General features: G+C 42.3%; 1 protein-coding gene across 3 annotated transcripts in view; it reads left to right on the plus strand.

Moving 5' to 3' along the window:
• The window catches only part of NPAS3 (neuronal PAS domain protein 3), a 671,384-nt gene that overhangs the window by 86,791 nt on the left and 559,450 nt on the right, over positions 1 to 25,143 (plus strand). The window contains exon 2 of one of the 3 annotated variants that reach the window (XM_039914095.1): positions 19,150 to 19,239. The exons of 1 other annotated variant lie outside the window; for it this stretch is intronic. In XM_039914095.1, the coding sequence (XP_039770029.1) occupies positions 19,150 to 19,239 (90 nt within the window). Of the gene's footprint in view, positions 1 to 19,149; positions 19,240 to 25,143 lie in introns of those variants that run through there. One more of the 3 variants, XM_039914094.1, reaches the window with a different exon arrangement.

Raw genomic sequence — 25,143 nt, forward strand, 5'->3', positions numbered from 1 at the left:
ATTGACTTTCCCAAGGCCACATGGCGGCAAGTGGTGGAACCGGAATTAGAACCCTTTACCTTCTGACTATTAGGCCCGTGCTCTATCCAAAATACCATGCTGCTTCAGGCAGTCATCACACAGTTCCTTTAAGTCTAAAATCCCACAATTATGAAGTTGCCTGATGCCCTTGACTAATGCAGCTCCTTGGTCTGGATGGTCTGACTCAGGAATGATATTTTATGGTGTCCTTATGTTATGAGAGATGAAAAAGTGAGGAGGAAATATTCCTTTGGCTAGAATGAGAGAAAGGAGTTTGCTCCCTTTCTTTTTCCATTAAAGCTCTGGATGTGATGGAGGCAAGAGGGCCATCTCATATTCATTTCAGATCTCAGTTCTTTTTATTCAAAGTAAGTCCAACCAGGTCAGTAGAAATTGTTTTTCAGCAGGCAAAAGGGAAAACCTATTGGAACTTAAAAGTAAAAAAAGAAAATGTAATTGGTAAATAGAGAGGAACGTTATGTTCTTAACAATAGAAATCTCTATGTGTTTGAAGGGATCCCTGTCAAAATTCCATGGAAATATCAACCAGCAGACATGGCTTCTCTCAACAAGACCTGGGCATTGCATGTCTCTTTAGTGCAGTTCTTTACAAGAGGCAGGCATTGTTTGCAAATTAAAATGTAGTTTTAGTGAAGGAAAAAGCTGCTAAGCGGAGTAAGCTCCCAACTCTTTTTAATCCCATAAATCCCATTAAAAAGATATCTAAAAAGGAAAAACATTAGGAAAGCAATGGAAAACCACTAGGCCCATTTGTAGAAATTTGTGGATCTGTAGCAATTTATCTCTGATTTGTGAACTGGATACCTGTGTTCAGCGTAGTCTCCATAGATGAGACTTTCTCATCTTTTTTTTTCTTCAAGAGGCCATTGACAACATAAACAGGTGATTCATTTATTAAGATTTTTTTTTTAATGGGACTAAGACCTAGATGGGCCTTTTGTCAACCTTAAAGAAGGTACAAACTCAAGGAAGAGGAACAGGGAGAATCATGACACTTTTGAGGTCAAATTCAAGTTTTTGTTCTTAGAGTAGTTGAATGTCTTGCCATCTATGACTGTTTGCCCCAACAATCAATTATATTTATTGAGCACTTACTGGGTGCAGTGCAGTTTACTAAGCACTGGGAAGCAGCATAGCCTAGTGGATAAAAGCACGGGCCTGGGCCTGGGCCTGGGGGTCATAAAAAATCTATGAGTTCTAATTCCGGTTCCACCACTTGTCCGCTGTGTGACCTAAGGCAAGTCGCTTCACTTCTCTGTGCCTGTTACCTCATCCGTAAAATGGGGATTAAGACTGTGAGCCCTAAGTGGCAGTCGGACTGTGTCTGACCCGATTAGATCGTATCTACCCCAGAGCTTAGAACAGTGCTTGACATATAATAAACACTTAACAAATACCATTATTTATTTATTTATTTATTTTGTATTTCACTGGGAAGAGTACAACTGACATTGTAGGTACAATCCCTGCCCTCAAGGAACTGACAATCAGAAGGGATACCTTCTGAAAGCCGGAAATTGCACTCCAATTTAGAGTTTAGGCCTGCAGTAATCCCAGTTTTTGGCAAAGATGTCTTTGTCCTGGAAATGGGGTTTGTTGTGTGTGATTTAGCCTTTCCTGTGCAGGATTGGATTGTTATAGGGAAAACAAGTGTTAGTATCTTTTGAATGGAGGATACTGAGGCATCAGCCTACTGTGTCTGTCTGAAAGCCAGTGGGGAGCGGAATAAGTGGCTCGGCCCGGAGAGGAACTCCGGCTGGCTGTGGGCCATTGTTGGGTTCTCTCCAACCTGGACAACCGCCCTGCTGTCGGGCTGGGAGAGGGGAGCCCCAGATCTGAAGGTAGCTGGCACAGGGTGCGGAGTCACTGCCACTTCCACAAATCTTGGCCCTCCGTTGCCTGCTTCCATTCGTTCAATCCTATTTATTGAGTGCTTACTTTGTGCAGAGCACTGTACTAAGTGCTTGGAAAGTACAGTTCTCCCTTAGTCCTAAAGTAATGCTACCTCCTGGGGGACTCGAGCGGGAGCAGCGGGTTGGAGTGAGTGACCTGTGGCAGGCTTTGTACCTAGGGCTCCATCTCCTCCCACCCTCACCTGCTCCACACAGCTTTTATTTACTCTTGCCTTATCTGATAGCCTGTACAGGTCAGTAGGCTTCCTGGGATACCCTGTGATTCAGCTGGGTTATGTTCCCTGAAAATCTGGTTGTATCATGGAGTATTTTTTCTTGTCCATGTGTCCAACCTGATTAAATTTGTATCTATCCCAGCATGGGCACATAGTAAGTGCTGAACAAATACAATAATAAAAAAGAAACTGACAAATTGTCCAATTTAAGTTTAACAGCAGGATTCTTTTCTTCTTTAAAACACTTAGGAGCAGGTTAACTCCTTATTTTTGGCATTTAAACACTTACTGTGTATCGGGCACTGTACTGAATGTTGGGGTAGAAACAAGTTAGGTTGGGCACAGTCCCTTTCCCACAGAGGGCTCACAATCTTAATCCCTATTTTACAGATGAGATAACTGAGGCACAGAGAAGTGAAGTGACTTGTCCAAGGTCACACAGCAGACAAGTGGCAGAGCAGGGATAGAATCCAGGTCATTCTAGCTCCCGGATCCTTCTGACTTCTGTATACCTTTGGATTTTTTCCTTTAGGGTTGTCGTCTTCAATTTTATCTGTGGGTCATCTACTTTCAAGAAAATTGATACCAGACTTTTAACATATAAGATTTTAGCTGGTGGTGGAGAAAGCACCATTTCTTCATCTGTTTCGGCTTCTCGTAATGATGCATTGGATTGGATTGTCGGGGGTTCGATGAGGTCTTCGTTGAACAATGATTCCTCTGAATGAGATGCAATTAACTCATCGACATCTGCATCATCTGTTTCTAAATTAAGTTGTCTCTCCAGTGTAACTTCTTTGGTTTTGTGCTCAGGGGGGTCTCTTCTATGCTTTGAAAATCTGACGCAAACCATGGGCAGAGCTTCCTCCAAGATCCATTGATTGTTGACAGCTTAATCTTGATCAGTAAGGGAGGTGGTAGGAGAGGATTTACTTACCTGTAGGCCTTGGCTGGAAAGTCGGGGCTGGTTGAGGGTATTCATGGAGTTAAAGCTTCAAAGGGTATTGGCTGAATCCCCAGAGAGGTTGAACTGTTGACTGGCTCTAACCTAGGCTATGTCTGAATTAGTTTAGAGTACAGATCAGTGACTACACATATAAGGGCATTCTGGAAGAAGAGAACATTGGATTCAAAAGATTGTCAAGTTTCACATCTATTGCAATAAACCCATTTTGAGAATGTCTCAGATTCCTCAATCTTTAAACCTTTCCAAATGGTCAAAGATTAAGATAGCTGCTTGGGCCTTGGCCAAACTTCCCCTGATGACTGTTTTAGTTTCTGATTAGCTGCAGGATGGAGGATTCTTTAGTGGAAAAGCTACCTTGAGAGGGCTGGAAGACTTGGCCAGATGCCTTTGGACACTTTGAAGGAACTAATGAAATGCCAACCAAGTTCCATAAATAATTTAGGAGGTGAGCCTTGAGTCTACATGTAGCACAGTTGTTTTATTCTCCCCAAAATGATTATCTTGACAGATTAACACCTGTCATTTATTCTTGCCGAAAGAGCCCGACTGTATTGATGGCTATTGATTTCTGGGCTAAGAAAATCAGGAAACCATGGTGTTTCCCGATTCAGTGGCCTGGCCGTTTGCCGATCATCATCATTAGCCAGATTAGTCCAAAAATTCCTTTCCCAGGAGGCCCTTTCCCTCATCTCCCCAACTCCCCATCTTTTCCGCTTTCCTATTTTGGAAGTTCCTTCTGAGAGCAGATGGGTAATTGTTAACAAATACAGAGGGTTCCTTCACAGACTTTCCTAAGGAAGGGCAGGAATGAATAGAGTGACAAATTGCCTATTAAGATGCATTACCTTAATTCCTATATCTTCCTGCCTTAGATACTGTAAGCCCCTCAGTTGTGGAAAAAAAAAGGGGGGGGGGCTGGTGGAGGAAAGCCAACATTGATGAGTAGGAACCGATTTAAAAAAAAAATGATTTGAAGGAAAAACAATATAAATAAATTAAAGGGGAATTTGCTGTTTTACCATCAGCACAATCATGGTACTATTCTAAATTTTCGATTTTTATTCTTGAGCCATGGAAGAGATCTAGAAATGTTTGAAAATATTGTGCTTCTAAGAAGCCTCTTCTTGGCCCCAAAGACCAGGGAGAATTCCAACGAAGTAGATTATGTGCAGTGAAAAGAGAAGACCAGCCTTTGGCATTTAACTCAGGGAGGTCCCATTTGACCATCAGGCTCTGCGGGAGTTTGGCGGTGCTAATACTCTGGGCATAGCAGTTATACAGCATGCTGGGCATAACTACTGGGAATTCAGTTTCCAAATCTGGAAAGATGTAGAACAGGACCTGCCTGTTAACCAACTAATTTAGATCAGAAACTTCCTTCCCACATTTTTTTTTTTTTTTGCCCATCAAACTGATCTAGATTTTTGAAGGTGGACAAAGATGATAGTGAATAACAGCCAAGACAGAGCAACAAAGAATCGTTGTTGTGGTGAATGGTGGCTGCTGGAAACAAGCACTGAAGTGTTTGAGTTAACTTAGGGTAGCTTGGTGGGACAGCAAAATCGGCAAATCATTTCCTGGATCTGGTTTGATTGAGGGTAACTTAGCAGAATTTGAGAGGGGTGATCATGTGAAGCTTGGGATCACGGGCTGGAATTTGTGGGGTGGAGGGACACCACTTGGAATATTTTTTCCCTAGGAATGTGTTATGGAACACTGCTTTTAGAATGGTTTGCCTATTAGTAGGTCCCTTTTTACTGACTCACCTAGAGCATTAATTTGAAATTTTTGAAATGTGCCCATTAGGACCTTTTTTTCCCAGAGCCCTTCTTTGGCACCAATTCTGTTCTTTTATCTATCCTATCATGCAGGACATACATGTACATTAATATCTATCTACATTGCCCTCTGATGAAAGGAGGAAATGCAGTATCCTTATAGTTTTTTAAAGTGCATTTTTCCTACTGGTTGCTGCCTAATATTCATTGTATTCATCCTGCTGCAGGAATACTTAATGTCAGGAAGGAGATATTTACTGGAATACCCGAGTCCAGAATTCATCATGATTCAGTGTGAAATCCACTCGCCCTTTGCCCCCCACCCCCTCTTGAATTGGAATGAAATGTGCCTTAAACTGAAGTGAAATACATCACATGCAGCAACAGTGAGCCCTTGCTTCGCCTCTATTCCTGGTGTGAAATCGATACACTATCTTTCCTCCTGACCTCTTCCGTGACCTCCATTGCAGCGTTCATGCTGAACAGCAATTGCTTTGAAAAGTCTGGGTCTGCCACAGCTCACGAATGATTCTCCACTTCTGTCTAAAACTGGGGCTGATAACAAAGGCTTGATTTTTAAATAATGCAGTTGTAGCCATCTTCTAATTATGAATTGCATGGAAGTGCAAACTTTCCTATTAAGAAATGCTGTCAGTAGCAGTAGAGTACAAATGCAGGCACAGCTGGTCCACACAGGGAGGAATGAGGATCTTGGGAACATAGGGATTTAAATTGCACTGGCAAAGTTTGTGTTGTCAGGAAAGAGAAAAGATGACTAGTGTATATTTTTCAAAACATCTCCTGGCCTCTTAGAGGGGAAATGGCTTACTTTGATACATTGTCATCAGTTTCTAATTTTTTCAGGGAAGCTTAGAACCCTAAATTATGGTGTCCCTCAGGAAATCCTATTTGACAGAAGTTTGCAGGAGACTTGAAACATAGTGGTGGTGAGTGAAGCGACAGACTAAAAGGAGATGCGTATCAGAGAAAGGGTGTAAGGTTCTTTCCTTTGGGGTGACCATTTGGAAATACCATTTGAGTTGGTAGGGAGCCATTTAGCAGAAGATTGTTGTACAGGAAGACTTGTGGAGGAAATAATGAGCAGAGGGCATGTGACCAAGAAGGCCAGGTTGCAGTTAACTAGATTATGCTTATTGTCGTTACGGGCTTTGAAATCGAGAAGTGGCCTGAAATGTTGAGCATGCTCTCAGATTTTCCAGAGTTCATGCTGTGAAATAAGAGAACAGATTATTGATCTTAAACGATTTCTTTCTGAATAGGCAGCATTTCTTGTAAATCAAAGCTTAATGTTGCGACAAATATTTTGCTATAATGTTTGAACAGAAGTCTCCTTTTCACACTCTATTGAAAAATATCCTAAGTGGGAAAGTCCAGCAACTGTCACTTTCATTTTCACTTCTGAAATAAGTCCTGCATGTAATTACTGCCTTCCTGAGCCTGTTGTCAACAATTATGGCATTATGTATTTAATGTGTGATGAGCACTGTGCTAAACGCTGGAATTGGACCCAAGAGAATGTCAGGCGCAGTTCCTGTCTTACACAGTGCTCACAGTGCAGGAGATTTTCCAATCATTCCTTAGTCTACTTACTACTTCCTAATGTACATGAGCGTGCCAACCTACTGCCTTTCTTCCTTCATTCATCCCAGCTGATATCAGGACTGGGCTGGGCTTATAATGCAAGAGCTCAGGGAACCCTGGAGTAACTGACTCGGCAGAATCTGAAGAATCTGGCCTTGAAGTTGAATTTCTGGTGCCTTGCCTTGATAAAGTAGTATCTATACCTTTGGAGCAGGATACACCTAAGAAAATATTTTCTAGTGATGCCCACACTATTGTGGGTTGGGGTCAGGAAATGCAGTAGTTGTAATTTTGAGTGCCCATTGGGTGCAGCATCTTACACTAAACATAGTACAACAGTAATCAAAGATGTCACTGCCCACAGGTGTACACTCTATACTCTCACATTATGGTGTGTGGAAAATTGGCAAAAATCTGTGTATGCTGGCTTCAGAAGGAGTACAAAACCAGAACTTTAGAGAAGCAGCATGACCTAGTAGAAAGAGCACGGGCCTGGGAGTCAGAGGAACTGCGTTCTAATTCTGGCTCTACTAAATGCTTCCTGTTAGTCGCTTAGCTTCTCTGTGCCTCAGTTCTCCATCCTACTTAAACGGTGAGCCCCATGTGGGACAGGGGCTGTATCCAACCTAATTCACTTGTATCTATCCCAGGGCTTGGAACAGTGTTTGACATATAGTAAGTGCTTAACAAATACCATTTAAAAAACCAAAAGACTACTGATCTCTAACTGTAATAATGCATTGTCATTAGGCAGTCTTGGCTCGCTTGCCTGGTGAATTGTTTTTATATTACTAAAGTGCACCAGAAATGGATGCAGGGAAATAATTATTGTGGCAACGTGTGATAGAAGAACACTGAAATGTGCTTGGTGGTGGACTTAATATGGCTCCTTTGAATCAGCAAAATGAGAATCCAAAGAAGATGGAACACTAGTAATCATGGGGTTTGGGTAAGGAGTAAGGGTTTGGATCTGGTGGCCGTATTTTAACCGATGAATGATTATTGAGTGCTTACTGAGTGCTGAGTACCTTACTATGCATTTGGGAGAGTGCAATACAACAGAGTAGGTGGATTCTTTCCCTACCCACAAGGAGCTTACAGTCTAGCCAGAGATAAAACATTCCTTCCCAAAGCAGTGTGTCCTCTCTGAGCGATGATAGCTCTGAGAAAATGTTAGTATTATTTACTTTGGAGGGGGTATGGGAGGGTGGTGGAGTAAAAGGTTCCAGATGGCAGAAATAGTGTGTTGATAAATCCACCTTTTGAATTTTTCACTTATCCCCCTCTATGGGACGTTGCTAGGCTCCCTAATGGTGGGGAATATTCTTGGCACAGAGAGATCTTCCCCAGTCTTGGGACACCTTCTCTAGTGCTCTTTTCCTTTCAGTATGAGTCCTCCTCATTATAATAATAATGATGGTAATTGTTAAGTATATAGTAAGCGCTTAACAAATACCAACATTATTATTATTATTAAATGCTTACTATGTGCCAAGCACTGTTCTAAGTGCTGGGGTGGATACAGGGTAATAAGGTTGTCCCACATGGAACTCACAGTCTTAATCCCCATTTTACAGATGAGATCACTGAGGTACAGAGAAGTGAAGTGGTTTGCCCAAAGTCACACAGCTGACAAGTGGCCGAGACAGGATTAGAACCCATGACCTCTGACTCCCAAGCCCTTACTCTTTCCAGTGAGCTACACTGCTTCCCTATCACTAGAGGAAGTATATTCATTCATTTGCAGCCGAATTGGAAGATCTGGTAAAGTGGGGTTTGGAAGGTATGGAGAGGAAGAGGGGAGCAAGAGATACCCTTGTCCAGGCAACCAGTGGTATTATTGAGCACTTACTCTATGCAGAGCACTGACCTAATAAACATTTGAAAGGGAGCAATACAGTTGGCAGATGAAATCTCTGCCCTCAAGGAGCTTCCAGTTTTAAAAAGACTCCTATGTTGGAGATTCCTAGGTAGGGTCCTGCCTCCGCAGATTATCTAGCCTTTCCCAACCATACTCACAAAGCAAGCCTACTTACCTGGCCCAACTCAAGTTTTTCTATGGCAGTTTAGATTCCCTGTACCTAAATGGGGGTGTAAATCATCCCATTTTGTGTATTTTTTTTGTTGTTGTTGATGTTCTATTGCAGAGGAATAAGGTGGCTTGATCCTGGCTGTGATTTGATGATCAATCATTGCCCATTCTTTGTTCACCCCCAGCTTTCACCCACCCAGAAACACTGAGCTCCTGACTTGCCACTTTCCTGCAGCTTTCTTAAAGACACCTGGAAATCTCTAGTTCAAGGCCGGACAGTTGGCATTTCATCAAGAACCTACCCCCCTGACATGGCACTTATTACTTGGATTCAGAAGCGGAGTGGATTAATAGCAGGACCTGGGTTCTCTGAGTCACTGGGGCAAGTCACTTAGCTTCTCTCTGCCCCAGTTTCCTCATCTGTGAAATGGAGATTAAATACCTCTTCCCCTTCCTTTGTAGACTGTGAGCTCCATTTGGGAGAGAAACTGCCTACTGCCCCAATGCTTATTATGGTGTTTGGCACAGAGTGGGTGCTTAAGTGCCAGAATTATCGTTATTCATGAATCTCCAAATGGGCTTAGCAAAATCATTCTTAGACCAGGTCTATCCAGCAGAGTGAGGTGGAAAATAGGGTCATTTATCTAGATAAAGCAACCCCTCTCCCCAGCCATGTCCCCTTGAAATATCCAGACCACTGAAGCAAAAGTAGACTTTGTTTGAACTTGCTCAAAAATCACATCAATTTTCAATTTCCCTTTGTCAGGGTAGAGCTGGTCTTTGTCTCTCAAAGGTCAGCAGCAAGCTCTGCTGAACAAAGTGCTACTATCACCCTAAAGAACAGAAACATTTCACATCTGTTTTTGAAACCCCAATTTGAAGGTCAAAGTTTATTGAAATGTTTAAACATGGGAAGCGTAAAATTATTCCCCGAGTTCAGTTCTGTTACTTGAACCAATTTCTTGACTTTGTTTCTAAGTAGAGAAAGTTGACTATGGAAGGCCTAGTTTTACAAACAGAAAACTACAAACTTTCCTATGGAGCCATTTTTTTCCTTTAGAGAAGACAGTTCTAATAAATCTTGTTGAATCAAGACCTTGAGAGAAATGGAAAAATATGTACAGATCTCAAATATCCCCAAGAAAAGAACCTTGTATTACTGGACTGCTCCTTCTTCTCCACAGCACACAGCGTTTGTTGAATGTAATCACTTCCCCCAGAATGTATTGTTTTTGAGAAATTGCTACACAAGTTGAGTCTGTTCCTGTCATTCACAAGAAGTGGAAGATCAATATGGAGGTCTTCCCATTAGTTGGAACAATCCACTTTAATGGTAAAAGATTTATGATAAGAGCACATATTGCTCAAGATATCATTGCCTAGCAGGGGTACAGTAATGGTATGCTAATGCCAAAACACGGTGTGTGTGTTTTTTTCTGGGGCTCTGTATTAGTGAAATGCTTCCTAAAACAGCACTTTCAGAACCTTTTATTGAAATCGAATTCCCTCAAGTCCTATTACTCTTTTATCATAAGCACGAGAGACTCATTCTGCGTGTGTCCCCTCCGATGAATTGTTGTGCAACACGACGTGATGGTAATTCTACCTTTTCCAAAATCTGATATCAGGCAATTTGTCTTCTAAATAATGCTCCTGAGTACCAAATCTGAGATGTTTTGGCTTCGGCCCAAGTCAAACTTGAGGAAGCCAATTCTCCAGAGCCTTTTCCCAACTCTGTAAGTTTAATTGTTATAATGAATAGCATACATGTGTCAAGATTACTTGTGTTTTTTACCTGCTTGCCTCTGCTCCTGAGACTGAAGTCTGACAATGCAGACAAAGGCTTTTACAAAGCTTTGGGAAACAAAAAGGAAAATGGTGAATAAACCTTAAAGAATTTGAGAGTATTAAAATATAAAATAAAAATACCAATTGAAGAAGCACTTCTCAGCTAATTAAATGGTTAATTAAATGTAAATAACTCGGTCTGCTGGCATCAGCTCCTAACTTTAAATTGTAGTTACGATAGCTACCATCTCTTTTCCTTTCCCTTGAGTCTCCCTAACCTTTCTTCCCCACTTCTCCAAATCTGTTGGGCTTCCTCCATTTGGCATGAACAGCAGATGTTTTAAAAACTTAGCAAAGACATTGAATCAATGGACTCAAGTGGAGTCTTGGGAGTGGCCTGTGGATTTTATTAATTCACTGTATTCAGTAGTATTTATTGAGCACCTACTGTATGCAGAAGGTATGTTCACCTCAACACAGCAAAGTTGGGTTGAACATGTGAGAAGAAGAATGAATGACAGCAGGTTGCCCATACGAGTGTGGCATGGAGAGCTGAAATGGGGAAACCAAAAGTAGGGCGAACAGAGGAAATGATTTAAGGACCCAGGGAAACAAAGCCTTAAACAATGCTGCATCCCAGTTGGAAGTTGGGTGACAGTTGCTGAGAATAGACAAGCATGGAGGACTGTTATCCAAAAAGCAATGGCTCTTTTTGAGCAAGAGTTTTATAAGGACTGGAGGCAAGGAGACATGAAAGGCAGCATGGTGTAGTGGAAAGAGCTCAGGCCAGTCAGAGGATCTGGTTTCGAATCCCATTCTGACACTTGGGATTTATGACTTTGGGCAAGTCACTTAACTTCTCTGTGCCCCAGCCACCTCATCTGTAAAATGGGGATTAAATCCCCCACCCTCTGATTTAGACTCAGCCTCCGTGCATGGAGACTTGTCTAATCCGATTATTTTTTATTTACCCTAGCGGTCAGTACATTACCTTGCAGATAGTGAATGCCTAAAAGTACCTAATAAGTACCATGAGACCCTGCATACATCAAACATAACAGCAGAGGATTGTCTTTTGATGTGCCCTCACATATACAATCATAGGTGAATTTCAACCTTAATGGTGTCTTTTTCAAATACAAAGGACAGCTATACTGTTAGCAATGACCCTTGGGCCTCCATGGTGGCAAAAATAATTGTTGCCTGTCCATAATTTATTGTCTATATTGAATAATGAAGGAATACCACTGCCATCAATATCTTCAGTGTGGAACCACAATGCTCAAGGCCCTGCATTTGTTTCTCTACCCCTCCACCCCCTTTTTCTTTTTACTACACATTGTTAGAATACAGTAGAATCTCAGACACAATAATTGAATCACCACTCCTACAGGCCTCTCTAGCCAGGAAAGCAATTTCAAATTTTCACCTAATCACCTCTTTTACAGGTGAAATCACCTGTAATCATTTTTAATCACCTCTCATACTTAACTATTTGAGGGAGGTTCCTTTTGAATGAGGGAGGCAACCATTTACTTGAGGCAACCCTTTGCTAGAGGGAGGTGCTTTCTCTCAAACAAATTCCTTTTAGGGTTTTTTTTTCTAAACTGACAGATACAGTCCCTTCTCCTTACTAGTGCTGGAAACACTAGTAGTAATAAACTTGTCTCTGACCTATCCTTTTCTAAACACAATGCAGAGTCTGTAAAGTTTTCTTCCACATCAGGAAAGGAGAGAACTGACAGATATAACCATGCTTGAGGATGCTGAAAGGAATCCGAAAGTCATTAGAGTATGATTCCAGTCATCTGAGAAACTTTCAACCTATGCCAAAAGGACACATTCATAATTTCATTCTTTTACATATGGTTCACTGTCACTCCCCCAAACTTGTAATCTGCACTGATTTCCTTTCTCCTGGGGAAGACCATTCCCAATGTGGGTTTGTTAAGGTGTGAAAGTGACCATTTGGGCAGATTTTAACCTAGGGAATTTTTTAAAGCCAAGATCAAATAAGAATATGTTGCCACTGGGCAACAGCATTTTTTCCCTATTGTGAAAGATGAAGTAAACCTCAATCAGTAGCATTTATTGAATGCCTAATGTGGGCAGGGCACTGTACAGAACGCTTGGGAGAGTACAATAGAATCAGTAGATGTTCCCTGATTTCAAGGAGTTTACAATTTAGCAGAAAAGGCAGACACTAAAATTAAGTAGCTAGGAGGATGTAATAGGGTATGTAAGATCTTTATAGAAATACCCAAGTGTTTAGGTGGCAAGGAAGTGATGAAGTTGTAGTTGGAGGGAGGGGGAGACATCTAAAGTGGAAGATTAGCAATTACTCAGTGAAGTCTTCCTGGTGAAGGTGTGATTTCCAGAGGGCTATGAAGGTGTCCCTTATGATGGGAGAGGGAGTTATAGGCAATGGGAAGAGATTGAGCAAGAGGTCGGTGGTGGAAGAGATGAAAATGAGGCCAAGGATGTAGGTTAGCATGAGATGGCATATAGTGGAAGAAGAGACTTGGCAAAATAGGGAGAGAGTGCTTTGAAGCCAAGGGTTGGGAGTTTCTGTCTTATAGAGAGGAATGGGCAACCACAGGTGGATTTTGAGGAGTGCAGAGATCTGTGCAGAATGGCTCTTGGGAAAAATTGATTTGGGTAGCAAAGTGAAGTACGAACAGGAGACAGGGCAGACTGGAAGCAGGGACAGCAGTTAGAGGCTGATGCAGTCTTTGTGCCAGGATATGACAAATGCGTAGATCAGTGTGATGCCATTGAGACAGCGAAGGAAGGGTAAATCTTGAAAAGGTGAATGATGAGCTGACAGGATTAAGAAATAGGCTAAATAGGATTGAGAGGGTGGAAAGGTAAAAGATAACACGTAGATCATGAGTTTGAGCAAAGGGGTGGATGGTGGTGGTGGTGGTGTCAACTGATCTGGGACAGAACCGTGGATTTACTATCTGTCCTGAATTTGGAGGGGTTTAGATTGGAAAGCTGGATTTGAACTGGTCTAGTGCATTTTGGTGGTTGGGGTGTTCAGTAAGTACTCTTAGGAATTTGTGTCCTAAGTGCAAGATAGGAAGCTGAAACAAGAATTCCCTCTAGACTGTAAGCTTGTTATGGACAGGGAATGTGTCTTCTAATTGTAGTGTATTGTACTCTCTCAAGTGCTTAATACAGTGCTCTGTGCATAGTAAGTGCTCAATAAATACCACTGATTGATAGGAGAACTGAAGTGTGAGTTCTCCAGTGAGATGAAATATTTTCTTGCTGGGGGTGGCAGGATCTGAAGAGGGGAGGAGGATTCATTGTGATTCTTTGTTTATCTTTATTGGCTTAATTGCCTATTGTCTTAATTGCTAAGGGCTGGATTTGCCAAATCATCAGGATGAAGTCTTTGTGTTACCCTCCCATGGCCTAGGGACCTATTGGATAGAGCACCGGAGCTGGGAATCAGAAGATCTTGGTTTCCAATCCCGGTGCTGCCACTAGTCGGCTGTATGGTCTTGGGCAGGTCACTTAACTTCTAACCTCATTTGTTAAATGGCAGTTAAGACCCTATGTGAGAAATGGCCTGGATCCAACTTGATTAGCTGGTATCTACCCCAGCGTTTAGTACAGTGCCTGGCAAATAGTACGGGTTTCACAAATACCATTAAAAAAAAGTGACACTCTCAACACAGTTCCTGTTGGAAATGGAGCCACAAGAGGGTCATCACTGAATGTTTCAGGTGGAAGGAAAGCAAAAGGTAAATGTTGTCAGGATGGGGCTGCATTTTAGGAAGAACACTTTTCAGTAGAAAAATCAGATGCTGAAAAACCTAATTAAGCAGCAATTTGACACCATTGGGAACTGAACCATGCAGGCAGCATTAACAACATATAGATGCTGTAGGCCCTCCCTACCTCAGCTGCAGGGGAGCCTGTGCAGGTCCTGGGTTTACTGTTGTTCATTTTCCAAGCTGCAGCAGGACAATGGCTTCCCCTGTGGCCCTTTGTGGCCTCCAGCTTTCTCGGAAGGCCTCTCTCCCCAGCCCTTTTTTTGGCCTGGATGTCGGTTGACACTTGCCAGGTGTTTCTGAGCCATGTTCAGTTAGTTCCTGGGACCTTGACAACAGCAGGTCCTCCTGATTGACAGACTGAATTTCCAGCTTTTACGCTCCTCAGTTCTGTTCCCATTATCTTGCTGCCACCTTGAGTGGTCTAAGGGCAGCACTCAGAGTACGAAGAGCCTGATGGTGGGACTTGGAGTCTGATCTGATGGTGTTGCTCGTAGGTTTCCAAGAGTTAACTGGTCAATGAAACAGTATGAGAAGTGCCAGTGGTGAGTGGGAAGGCATTCTAGACTCAGGCAAAGAAGAGGAATGCCAATCACAGTCACTGAAGGCGAGGAGGGCAAGCCAATTATAGCCACTCAGGGTCGGGGGGGGGGGGTACCCGAGGTTGCAATTTCCCAGCAAAACTATTTCCACTTCTGTCCAATTTTTTTCGAGTCTACCATGCTATATTGTGACCAGTGGGTACTAATAGCCAGATTCTTTAGTGTTCATTGGCTAAGCAGTTAGAAATCATTAGAATAATTAATTTCTTTTTCTTTTTTGTCTCTGAAGAGGATGATGAGATTTTATCCATTTGTGTTACAAGCTAAAAGGTTCCCTGGTAGGCCAAAAGCCCCTTCGTACAGACACACACCTATGTCTACACTTTCATTGAGCTGATGCCTTTACCATCAGCAGTGCCGCTAAGAGGGGAATCTGTGAGATGTTTTCAACCTTCTCTGCAAAGTGTACCCTGAACTGTGGTTCCTATTCACTTAAAACCCCCAAATGCCAGTCACTGTTTCAGAATTCTCAAAACCCAAAAGGGGACAGGGAGTTCTAGCAACAAGCACCCACCCTAGGTTCACTCTTCAGGGCCTCCCCATCTTCTTGTTTGGGGAGCCCGATGGAACAGGAGGATCCACCAGCCTGTTGGCTGGGTGACTGAGCAGCAACAGCTTCCAGGGTGAGGATCTCCCCCAGTGCCTGTCCTGGCAGAAGGGCCTTCCCTCAAATAGCACATCCTGAGACGACTCTGGGGTTAGGACTTCTGTTAACATTCTGTGAGTTGGGGCTAGGATCAGCCTTTCTGGCTATGTGGTTAATGGTTCATTGTCTCCCCGAGGTGATCTTCTCAAGGTTTTCCCTTTTAAATCAGGGAATTGTCACCTTGGGCTGAAGTGTGAGCAAGAACAAAATTGTCTACTTTTCAGAAGGACTTTAACCTGTGATTTCAGCTGTGAACATCACTTCTTAGACTAGTCCTGCCTTAACTGTTGTCCTTGACCATACCAGGAATCCTGCTGTTGTCATGGGAGAGTGAAACTTCGAAGTCATAATTCCACAATAATTAAGAGGAAGGGATTGGGAAAAAAAGCCTGTCATATTTGAAATTTTGAGGACAGAAGGTTTTTGTTTGTTTGTTTGTTTTTTAAGATGATTTAGGATCCTTTCAGGTTAGGGGATTTTCATTTGAGAAGTTTTGCTGGGCAAGAGACTTTACCTCATTGTGCAACTGGAGTTCCAGTTGGATAATAATAATAATGATTATGGTATTTATTAAGCACTACACTAAGCACTGGGATAGATAGAAGGTGATCAGGTTGGACAAAGTCCCTGTCCCACATAGGGCACTCAGTCTAAAGGGGAGAGAGAACAGGTATTGAATCCCCATTTTATAGAGGAGACCTGAGTCATAGGGAAGTTAAAAGATTAGCTCAAGGTCACACAGCAGAGCCGGGATTAGAACCTAGGTCCTCTGACTCCCAGGCCTATGCTCTTTTCACTAGACCACGTCACTTCTCAAAGGTTTCATTTTGTTCGACTCCTGCAGAAAAGGACTGTCAACTTCACAGTTGGTTAAAGCTGCGTGTAGGGAGAGAAATTAAAAGCTCCATCCCGAAGTTCCGGAATTCTGTTTTTGCATACCTGGAGAGATCACTTGCAAAATACAGGGAGCTCTTGGGGAACATGTCAACTAGATCACACTGCCAGAGACTCAAGTTGCAAAGAAGGGGCAAAGCCCAGTCGGAAGCAGGCACCCCCTCCCCACCCCACCACCCTGAGTAATTCCGATCCCATGCTGACTTAATCCTTGTCTTCTGCTTTCCAATGATACTGCCAGCGAGGGGGCTAGTTTGTGCCAAATCTGCCCCAGGAAAATCTCACCTTTGCTAGGACTTCTGCAATTCCGAAGCATAACAGAAAATTCACAGCAGTCAGCCACTCCAGACTTTCTGCCACAACTCTACAAATTTCCTTGCTTTTATGATTTTTTTTAGTCAGCCATTTGCATTCCTTGAATGCCTTTATTGGGGTGGTTTAATATCTTACTTATCACAGAAAACCAGGGTCCAGTTAGTTAAGGTTTCAGTTGAACGTGAAATGCAACTTCCTGAGCTTGTCATGCATCAAACTGTTATGGCTGGCAATTGTTTAAAAAAATTCATTTTGTTATGAACTAGCCTGTTTTCAACTGGGCTGTTCAGAGATGGATTGCTTTCTGGAGTTTTTGACAGGTGTAATTGTTAAGGCGTCATCTGTTCTTGTTTGCACAAAATACATTTTAGCCAACTGTAGGACTTGCCCGCTAATCTTTCTCACATCATTCCATTCTTTGCTTGCCACTAGACAAATCCCCTGTTATTTGACCAGATGGTGGAAAATCCATTCTCATGATAAGTTGCTTCTAGTTTGCATTTAGATTACCTGCAAAAATGGAACAATTTACTACTCTGCCTCTAACCATCTCTTTCCTCCTTTTTCCCTTAGTTTGACTTCTTGTAACTAATTATTTAAATTCTGCCCTGTGAGTTAAAATTAGTCATAGCTTACACGTTTCACATGTATGTAAATGCACTTAAGTCCTACCTCAAGCTGTATGATGGGTCCATCTAGAGATGAAGGGACAGGCAGGGATGGGCATGTAGGTTGTTTGCACAAATACGGCAGTTCATCATAGTTTTCCAACTGAAGGGCACTTTGGAACTTTTTTTCTAACTGTACGTGTTTACCCTTTAAAAAGTAGAATCAGGTGAAGAAGTTTAGGCAGCAGCTTTTTCTGTGAATGGGAGGGGAGATATGGGGCCCAGTCTATAGCAAAGAATGCTTTGAGAGCTTGGGTTCCTTCAAATGTTCAGCGTCTTGGGGAAATATCCTAGCGATTCCTTTCAGGGCCCCCTGGATATGCACTACAATTTCAATTTAACTTTGGCTGATGTGAAAAAAAGTGGTGGTTTTATTTTGCCTGAAAACTTTAATAGGGGGCAAGCTGGTTTGCCTGCAAATCCTGTCAAGATCAAGTGAAAATTTAATTGAGCTAATAATCCTTCAAATTGATCATGAACAAATACTCTTCAGTGCTTTAATTTTGGAAACTGCACCTCATGCGAGGAACTAGTCGAAGGGCCTGTGGTGCCATAGACCGGAAATACAGCCAGAGTTCTCAGAATAGGTAGCCTACAGTGAAAGCAGCTCTCTGGCCAAATCAATCAATTCTTCACTCTGGAAGCCGGTTAATGTCCTATCATTTGCTGGCATCCTGGGTTGGAGAAGGAAATTTTGAAAATTCTTTACTGGGTATAGTGCGGCAAGTTAATTTTTGGGTTGGAGATTATTGAGCTGGGCCCGGAGAAGACACTTTCATTATGAAAGCTATTTCTGATCCCTTGTTTGTCCTTATCAGTTTGTAATGGAATCCCATTAGGGTTCAGGTAAATCTTTGAAATTTTTGGGAAAGTTAATGAGCAGAGAAGAGTTTGTTACAGCCCCTTAGTAGTGCAATCAGCAGATATCTTAAAATCAACTTTATTGATGGGGGCCGTACATTTTACTACAGAGCTAACTGCTAGATTCCCGAGTTGAATAAGGGCTTTATGGTGGCCAGTGCAACACTGAACACTTGCCCTGATCTGTCTTGAAGAACGCCTTTAAATGCATTATTTTCATGCCTGAAATTTAGGCTCTTATACTCTTTTTTAAAAAAAAAAAATTTTAAAGAGCAGACTTCAGAAATCTCAGCTGCATTTTTTTTAGCAAAGGTTTGCATTGAAATCACTTTGTTTTTTCGTTGGCTGTCGGAACCGCTTCCTTTCGTGTTTCCTCACCCAGTGTTTGGCCAGGCTGCCCAAACCCAGCGGGGGTCCGAGCTCCCCATTCAGCAGGCGGTAAAACACAAAACGAACTTAAGAATTTTCCAGTGCTGGATTAGTTTATGGATGAAGTTCAGAATTGCAATGTTTGCATAATTGAGAGTAGAATATTTTAAACCATTCAAAAGCAAACATCTATTTTCAAAATTAAAATAGAAAAAGAATGTTTTAAGATTTTACAGTTAAATCATATTGGCCTGAGAATACTCACGTGTGGTTGAATTAATACCAACCTTTAACTAGTAACCAACTAACACATTAATGGCTCTGCTTCGAACACACACTTCCCGAGCAAACATTTGATTTGCTGAGAGACTAAATGAAACTCCAGACCACATGCATTTTTTTTTTTTTTTGCCTCTGATTTTCTTCCTCTGAGGGGGTTAAAAAATAAAACCGGGGGTCTTGAATGGAGAGTTGAGAAAATTTGTTTCACTCTGTGGGCAAGACTCTCCAATGGAAACTTCCATTCTTGGTTGTATGTGCACGTTGCAAGGGTTTGTAGAGCTCAGAAACGTAACAAGGAAAATATATTACATTTTCAACATACTTATTGTCCTGCATTCCAGTTGACTGTAGAGACTTTCTAGTTATGTCTATCTGTTTTTGATACCTCTACAGAATAACTGTCCAGCATCCTCTGCCCAACCAATCAGAATGTAGGAAAATCTACAGATATGACGGAATCTACTGTGAATCTACCTACCAGAAGTATGTTGAAATCTGTGTGAGTCTTGCCTCTGGCTCGTGCATCAGTGCTTGTGGTTGCCAGCTTATTCAGAAATTATACATGTATTCACACCTTATTCTTCTCTCCTTAATTGGGAAAGGCAAAACCAAAGTTGCCTCTAAAACCAAGTCAGAAAAAAATGTTTTGTTCTTTTGAAACTGTGCTTTGAAAGTTTTTTTTTCCATATGACTTTATTAAAACTCTTAGGTTTGCTTCTGTGTACTGCAATAAACAAGAACTTATATGCAAGAAAATCTAGGCAAAATACATTGCACAGGTGCTCCGCATCTTAGGGATTTGAAAGGTGTGTTATGTATAAATTAGCTGTCACTTTTTTTCAGTCGTGTAATGGAATGATGAGTTGTAATTTGCATAATCCTTTAAGAAGTCAAATTATACTGTCATGTAGCAGACTTAACATGCTAGCTAGGATTTCATAGCTTTGCAGCTAATTAGTATGTACCTTACAGGACAGTTAAATTGAAGTTGAGTCCTCTTCCTTTGCAGTCATTTGCCGTTGTCCATTGCCTAACCATACAGTCATGTGAGCAACAGGATGCTGCTAGCATTCTTTGAGAAGGTTCCATAGCCACTGGGAGAAAAGCCATTTTAATGAAACGTGGCTCCACCTTTATTGCCTCTGCAGTGGGCAAAGTTTATTTTTGAGCGGAGATGAAATTGTATTCTTCCAAGGTGAGACTGGAATTTACATTTTCCAGAGCCTACTGGATAGTGTTAAAGGAGATTTACCTAGTCCAATATAGGCAGTGCTGAACTACCAGAGTGCAGTGGCAAGCCTAATGGTATGATCATGTTTTGCTTCATTCTCGTGGTGTTTTGGGTTTAAATGTTCATATCTTGTCATAGTTCCTGTCGAACAAGACTGATTTCTGTTAAATCTTTCTTCCTGGTTAAATGGCCAATCTTCACTTCTTCGTCCTTTGTCTTGTTACGTGAGGGAGCTGTTTTATCTCCATGAAGCCATCATTGGGCTGGTGTTTACTACCTGCAGTGGATAGGAAGTTCCCCCAAACCTGCTTTTCATTTTACCCCTCTGCCTTCAGAGTGGTATTCTCCACCTTAAGTTACTATGTGTTGTAAGCCATTTGCCTATCTTTATGTCTCTGTGACCTGTCAATTCAATAGCCCTATATGCATTTTGGTGGGTACTTCATGCTGCTGCATTGTGCAGGGAATAGTTGCAGTAGCATAAGCAGCGTGAGTCCCCATTGGAATCCGAGATGATCCCAGAATGCTCCGGGCATCCTTCGTTTTGAGCATCGCCACCCTGACGACCGCTACAGTTGCTGAGAATATTTGCTAATTGATAGCATTGAGCAGTCAGTAGGCTTGCCATCAGGTATGCGGGCCCATTCATAAACTGTTCTCAGCTCTCGGATATCTGAGGAGGAGGGTGTCAGGTTTGGGCAGCGGGGTCGGGGGGGGGGCAGTGGCCTACACAGGGCAGTCACACTGTGGCCAGAAATGGGGTGGCATCTGAGCAGACTCTAAGGAGCCTCCCAGGGGCAAAGGGGCTAGCCTCCTAGGAGTAGAATTTTTATATTCAAGGTAGGTTCAGGAGGTACACAGCTGTGACAGCCAGAGAGAGTCATTGTGGGGGATATTCATAACAAGGAAATATTGGCAAATAAATGATGAAGAAGGGGAGGCAATCCCCAAGATGTTAAATCAGGACACTGTCACTGGAATGATTAATAGTGTTGTGTATTTTAGTGAGACTGCTTATCTGAATTGTCTTGAAACCATAGAATACGTTTAATGTCACCTATAAAAAGCAGGTGGGATAGGAATAGTTGAAGAAAATGAGTTTGAGAGCCCTCTCTCCCCATTTTTTCTTCCACTAGGAGCATTTGCTTCATATCATTCAGTCTGTAGCATGTAACTTGTGCATTGGCATTAATGATGAATACCATATTTTGAAATTAGTATGGCTGTTCTTGCCACTATTATTTTAACTACTAAGTGGAAATGGGTCATCTCAGGACCATGGAGGGATGCCAAGGACATGGAAGGGGCATCCTTGTCCAGAATATTAGGGACATGATGGTTTGTTGCAAAGAAACCGTCAATCCAGGCTGCTTCAAGCCAAAAAGAAAAAGGCAGTGGAAGGAGATGGGGCCTTTGCAGAACTCCCAAGGACGGGCTTTGTGCCCTCCTGAGTTTGTATTGGGAGAATACAGAAACAGATCTTGGAGCTGTGGATTTCCAAGCCTCAGCCTGGCTGAGAGACTGCAATGGAAGGAGAGGGGAAGATTCTTCCATGTTGTTGGTCCCAGAGATCTGGTCTGGAGAGTCTGGTTTTTGTGAAGTGTTGGTCAGGGCAGGGTAGTGCTCTAAGAAGCCTCCTCCATCTTTTTTCATAGCAAAGGGGGTTGGTCTCCTCCTGGAACAGTTGACTTTCATTGAGCACCTTACCTATGCTCTCCTTTCCTCTCTGTATTAGAGGTTCCAGAACAACCCTACAGGAAAAAGCCTCACAAACATAGCTTCCCTCATTAACGGTGCTTTGCAAATTGAACAGTTTCAACCCAACTCCACCCAGCAATAGATATGAGAAAATTCTGGGTCATAGGATAAAGGTGCCATAAACTGGAACGTATTTGTGATTGGCATCCCGCACGCACTCCTGAAAGCTGAGTTGTCTGCCCATTAACTTAGGTAATGAGAGCAATAATTGCATAATAGTAAGCCATTCTGATCTCCACCCCAAAAGATTCAATCAATCTAATAAATCCCCAATACTTTCTGACAGCCCAACCAGCGGGACCAGTGGTGTCAATGATGACTATTGGAAATACCCCTTCACTTCGCATTGAGGTTGGCAGAGAGGGCAGGAAAGGAGCCCTTAGAGGGTACTCTCTTCCTTTCTTTCTGGCAAGAGCCATGGATTCCTTACTCCCGTGGACACACAGGATAGCCTGTCCCTCCCACCTTCTCTCCCACTTGGAAGGGAATACTCCCTGTCATTCCCACAGCAACTGTCAAGGCCGGAAGGCCGTTCCTGGGAGAGATGGTCTATTTTATATTCAGGTCATTTTGCATATTGTGCATATATTTCAATGTTGCCAATTCTTCAAATTGCTGTCTTGATTTTATTTCAATGACATTAAAATTTTACAGGTGACACGAATACCAAATCTCAGTTTTAGATAATTAAGCTGTCCACATTTTTATGGTTTAGAAATGAATGTTAAAGCTAAATGCTAATTAAAACCAAACTTTTGTTTGGTACTAGTGTATATGAGCATGGGCTATCTTACAAAAGGTAGTAATAGGCTGCTTCCAAAATTTAAAAAGAGTCTACTTGAAAATAAATAGCAATTGTCTACTGCTCAATTACTAGCATTATGCTAAGCATAGAGCTTTTTATCGGGCACCCAGATCCAACTTCACTGATGTGTCTTGATTTCTTTGGAGCAAGAAGGGCTGCGGATCATCAGATCTTCATTGGGCACTAATAAAAAGTGACATCCTTACAGACTTTTGTGTTTGTTAGGTTACCCTGGTTTGTACTTCAAGTGTGAGCCCCATCAGAGACAGGGACCATGTTTAATTTCCACCTTTGTATTCTCTCCCAGTGCTTAGTATAGTGCTGTGCACACAGTAAGCGCACAAGGAACACTGTTACTACTGCTCTCTAACCATTATTTAACGGGCCTCTGCAAAGTGAGAAGGTTTTGAGGAGTGAATATTTCTTTAGAAACTGAGTCTCCTGTGATGGCTTTCCTCCAAATTATGCTCTGCAACTTAACTTTGCAGAGTATGAGCTATAGAGACAAAACATGAGATAAAATGTCATGTCCTACTTAGACTGCGAGCCCCATGTAGGGCAGGCTCTGTGTCCATCCTGATTAACCCCAGTACTTTAGAATAGGGATTGATGCATAGTAAGCACTACACAAATATTGTAATAATAATGAGCTTAGTTGGGCTCAGGAGCCAATTAGTTTTATTTATTGAGTTCTTACTCTGTTCAGGGCACTGTACTAAGCTCTTGGGGGAGTTACAATAGTTAGTAAACCTGAGTAGCATCAGACCCCCCTTCCTGCAGGGCCTCCACACCCTCCTTGGAGGCCAGATTGGATGTGGTAGGAGAAGGAGGCATGGGATCACCCGCACCTGTGGGCAACAGCTGTCAATCCCAAGGCCACCCAGCTCAGCCTGGACTGGGATAGAAGAACCAGTTTCAAGCACTCTTTTGTTCAATTGAAAGCAAGGGAGCTGATACTTGAGCTGCAGGGAGAAATCCATCTGTTTGTCTTTTCATTATTTTTCAGACCTGTGCAATTTGCCTTATATAGGCATAGTCATTGCATGCCCACCAGGTGATTCCATTGTTTGTATGCTCAGAGGAGTTTGACTAGGGAAAGGCAGTTCCCGACATCAAGCATCTTAAAACAGGGAGAAATGACTAAGGAAGGAAACCATCTTTATTAGGGTATGAAACACACCGGACCCTAAGATGCATATATTCTTTTTTTTGAAAAGGAAAAAGCAGTTTCCCAAATGATCTTTTCAAGGCCCGAGTGGCATCATGGAACATTCCAAGATGGGACATGGGATTAGTATGATTGATTTCAGGCTCTAAGGACAAGGGCTGTTCTTCTAAAGTTCAGAGAAGCACAAAATAAGAGAATGAAGGATAAGTCCAAATAGTTTCTTTGGGTGTATGACCGTGGATCACACCAGAAAGAGAAGTGATGCCAAAGGGTGCCTGGCCCTTTAGAGCATTGCGTTGCCAGTGGGCAGACAAGTGGAGGAAGCAGAAAATCAAAGAAGCCTGGCCCACCTACCCGTGGGAAAAAGTTGAGCCAAGTGGTAGCAGACCTCCCTGGTCTCGCTTTGGGTGAAGATGCATCTCATCCATTTGGAAAGAAAATTCATCTTCACCTTTGGCTACTGCTGGTGGTGGCAACTTGCCACCTCAAGGGTGAAACCACTTCTTCCCGGGATTATACCCTGACCCTGAAAATACTATCAGTCTCTACTGCAGCAGCCTAAGCAATTCAGGAACAGTCCCAGAGATGGTCACAGCAAAGATATGAGGATATTTAAGACCATTTCTTTGCAAAAATAATAGTGTTGGTATTTGTTAAGCACTTACTATGTGCAGAGCACTGTTCTAAGCCCTGGGGTAGATACAGGGTAGTCAGATTGTCCCACGTGAGGCTCACAGTTAATTCCCATTTTACAGATGAGGTAACTGAGGCACAGAGAAGTGAAGTGACTTACCCACAGTCACACAGCTGACAAGTGGCAGAGCCGGGAGTCAAACTCATGACCTCTGACTCCGAAGCCCAGGCTCTTTCCACTGAGCCACGCTGCTTCCCGTAAAAACTGCATCTATAGTCTCAGGGATGCAAAATGTATTTTAACGGAAACATTTACATTTCATATTAGCACAAAACACAATATAAATATTTGTGTTAAAATGTTGTTTTGACATTAAGCATTAGTGAAATTCTATATATTCAGCTTTAGTTTTATGAATAATGTCATGACATGAAAATTGCTATTCTTGACCAAACTAATAAACTATTTATTCCATTTCTTGGACTTAAGGTCGGCTGGTCAGTCAGTCAATCGTATTTATTGAGTACTTTGTGTGTGCGGAGCACTGTACGAATCACTTTGTAGACTACAATATGAGACACATTCACTCCCCACAATGAGATTCCAGTCTAGAGGAGGAGACAAACATTAATATAAATGAATTATTCATTCAATCGTATTTATTGAGCACTTACTGTGTGTAGAGCACTGTACTAAGGGCTTGGAAAGTACATTGCAGCAAGAATGAGAGACAATCCCTGCCTACAGCTGGCTTACAGTCCAGACGTGAGGGGAAACAGACATCAAAACAA

The sequence above is a fragment of the Ornithorhynchus anatinus genome, chromosome 14, assembly GCF_004115215.2.
Source record: "Ornithorhynchus anatinus isolate Pmale09 chromosome 14, mOrnAna1.pri.v4, whole genome shotgun sequence".
NCBI lineage: Eukaryota > Metazoa > Chordata > Mammalia > Monotremata > Ornithorhynchidae > Ornithorhynchus > Ornithorhynchus anatinus.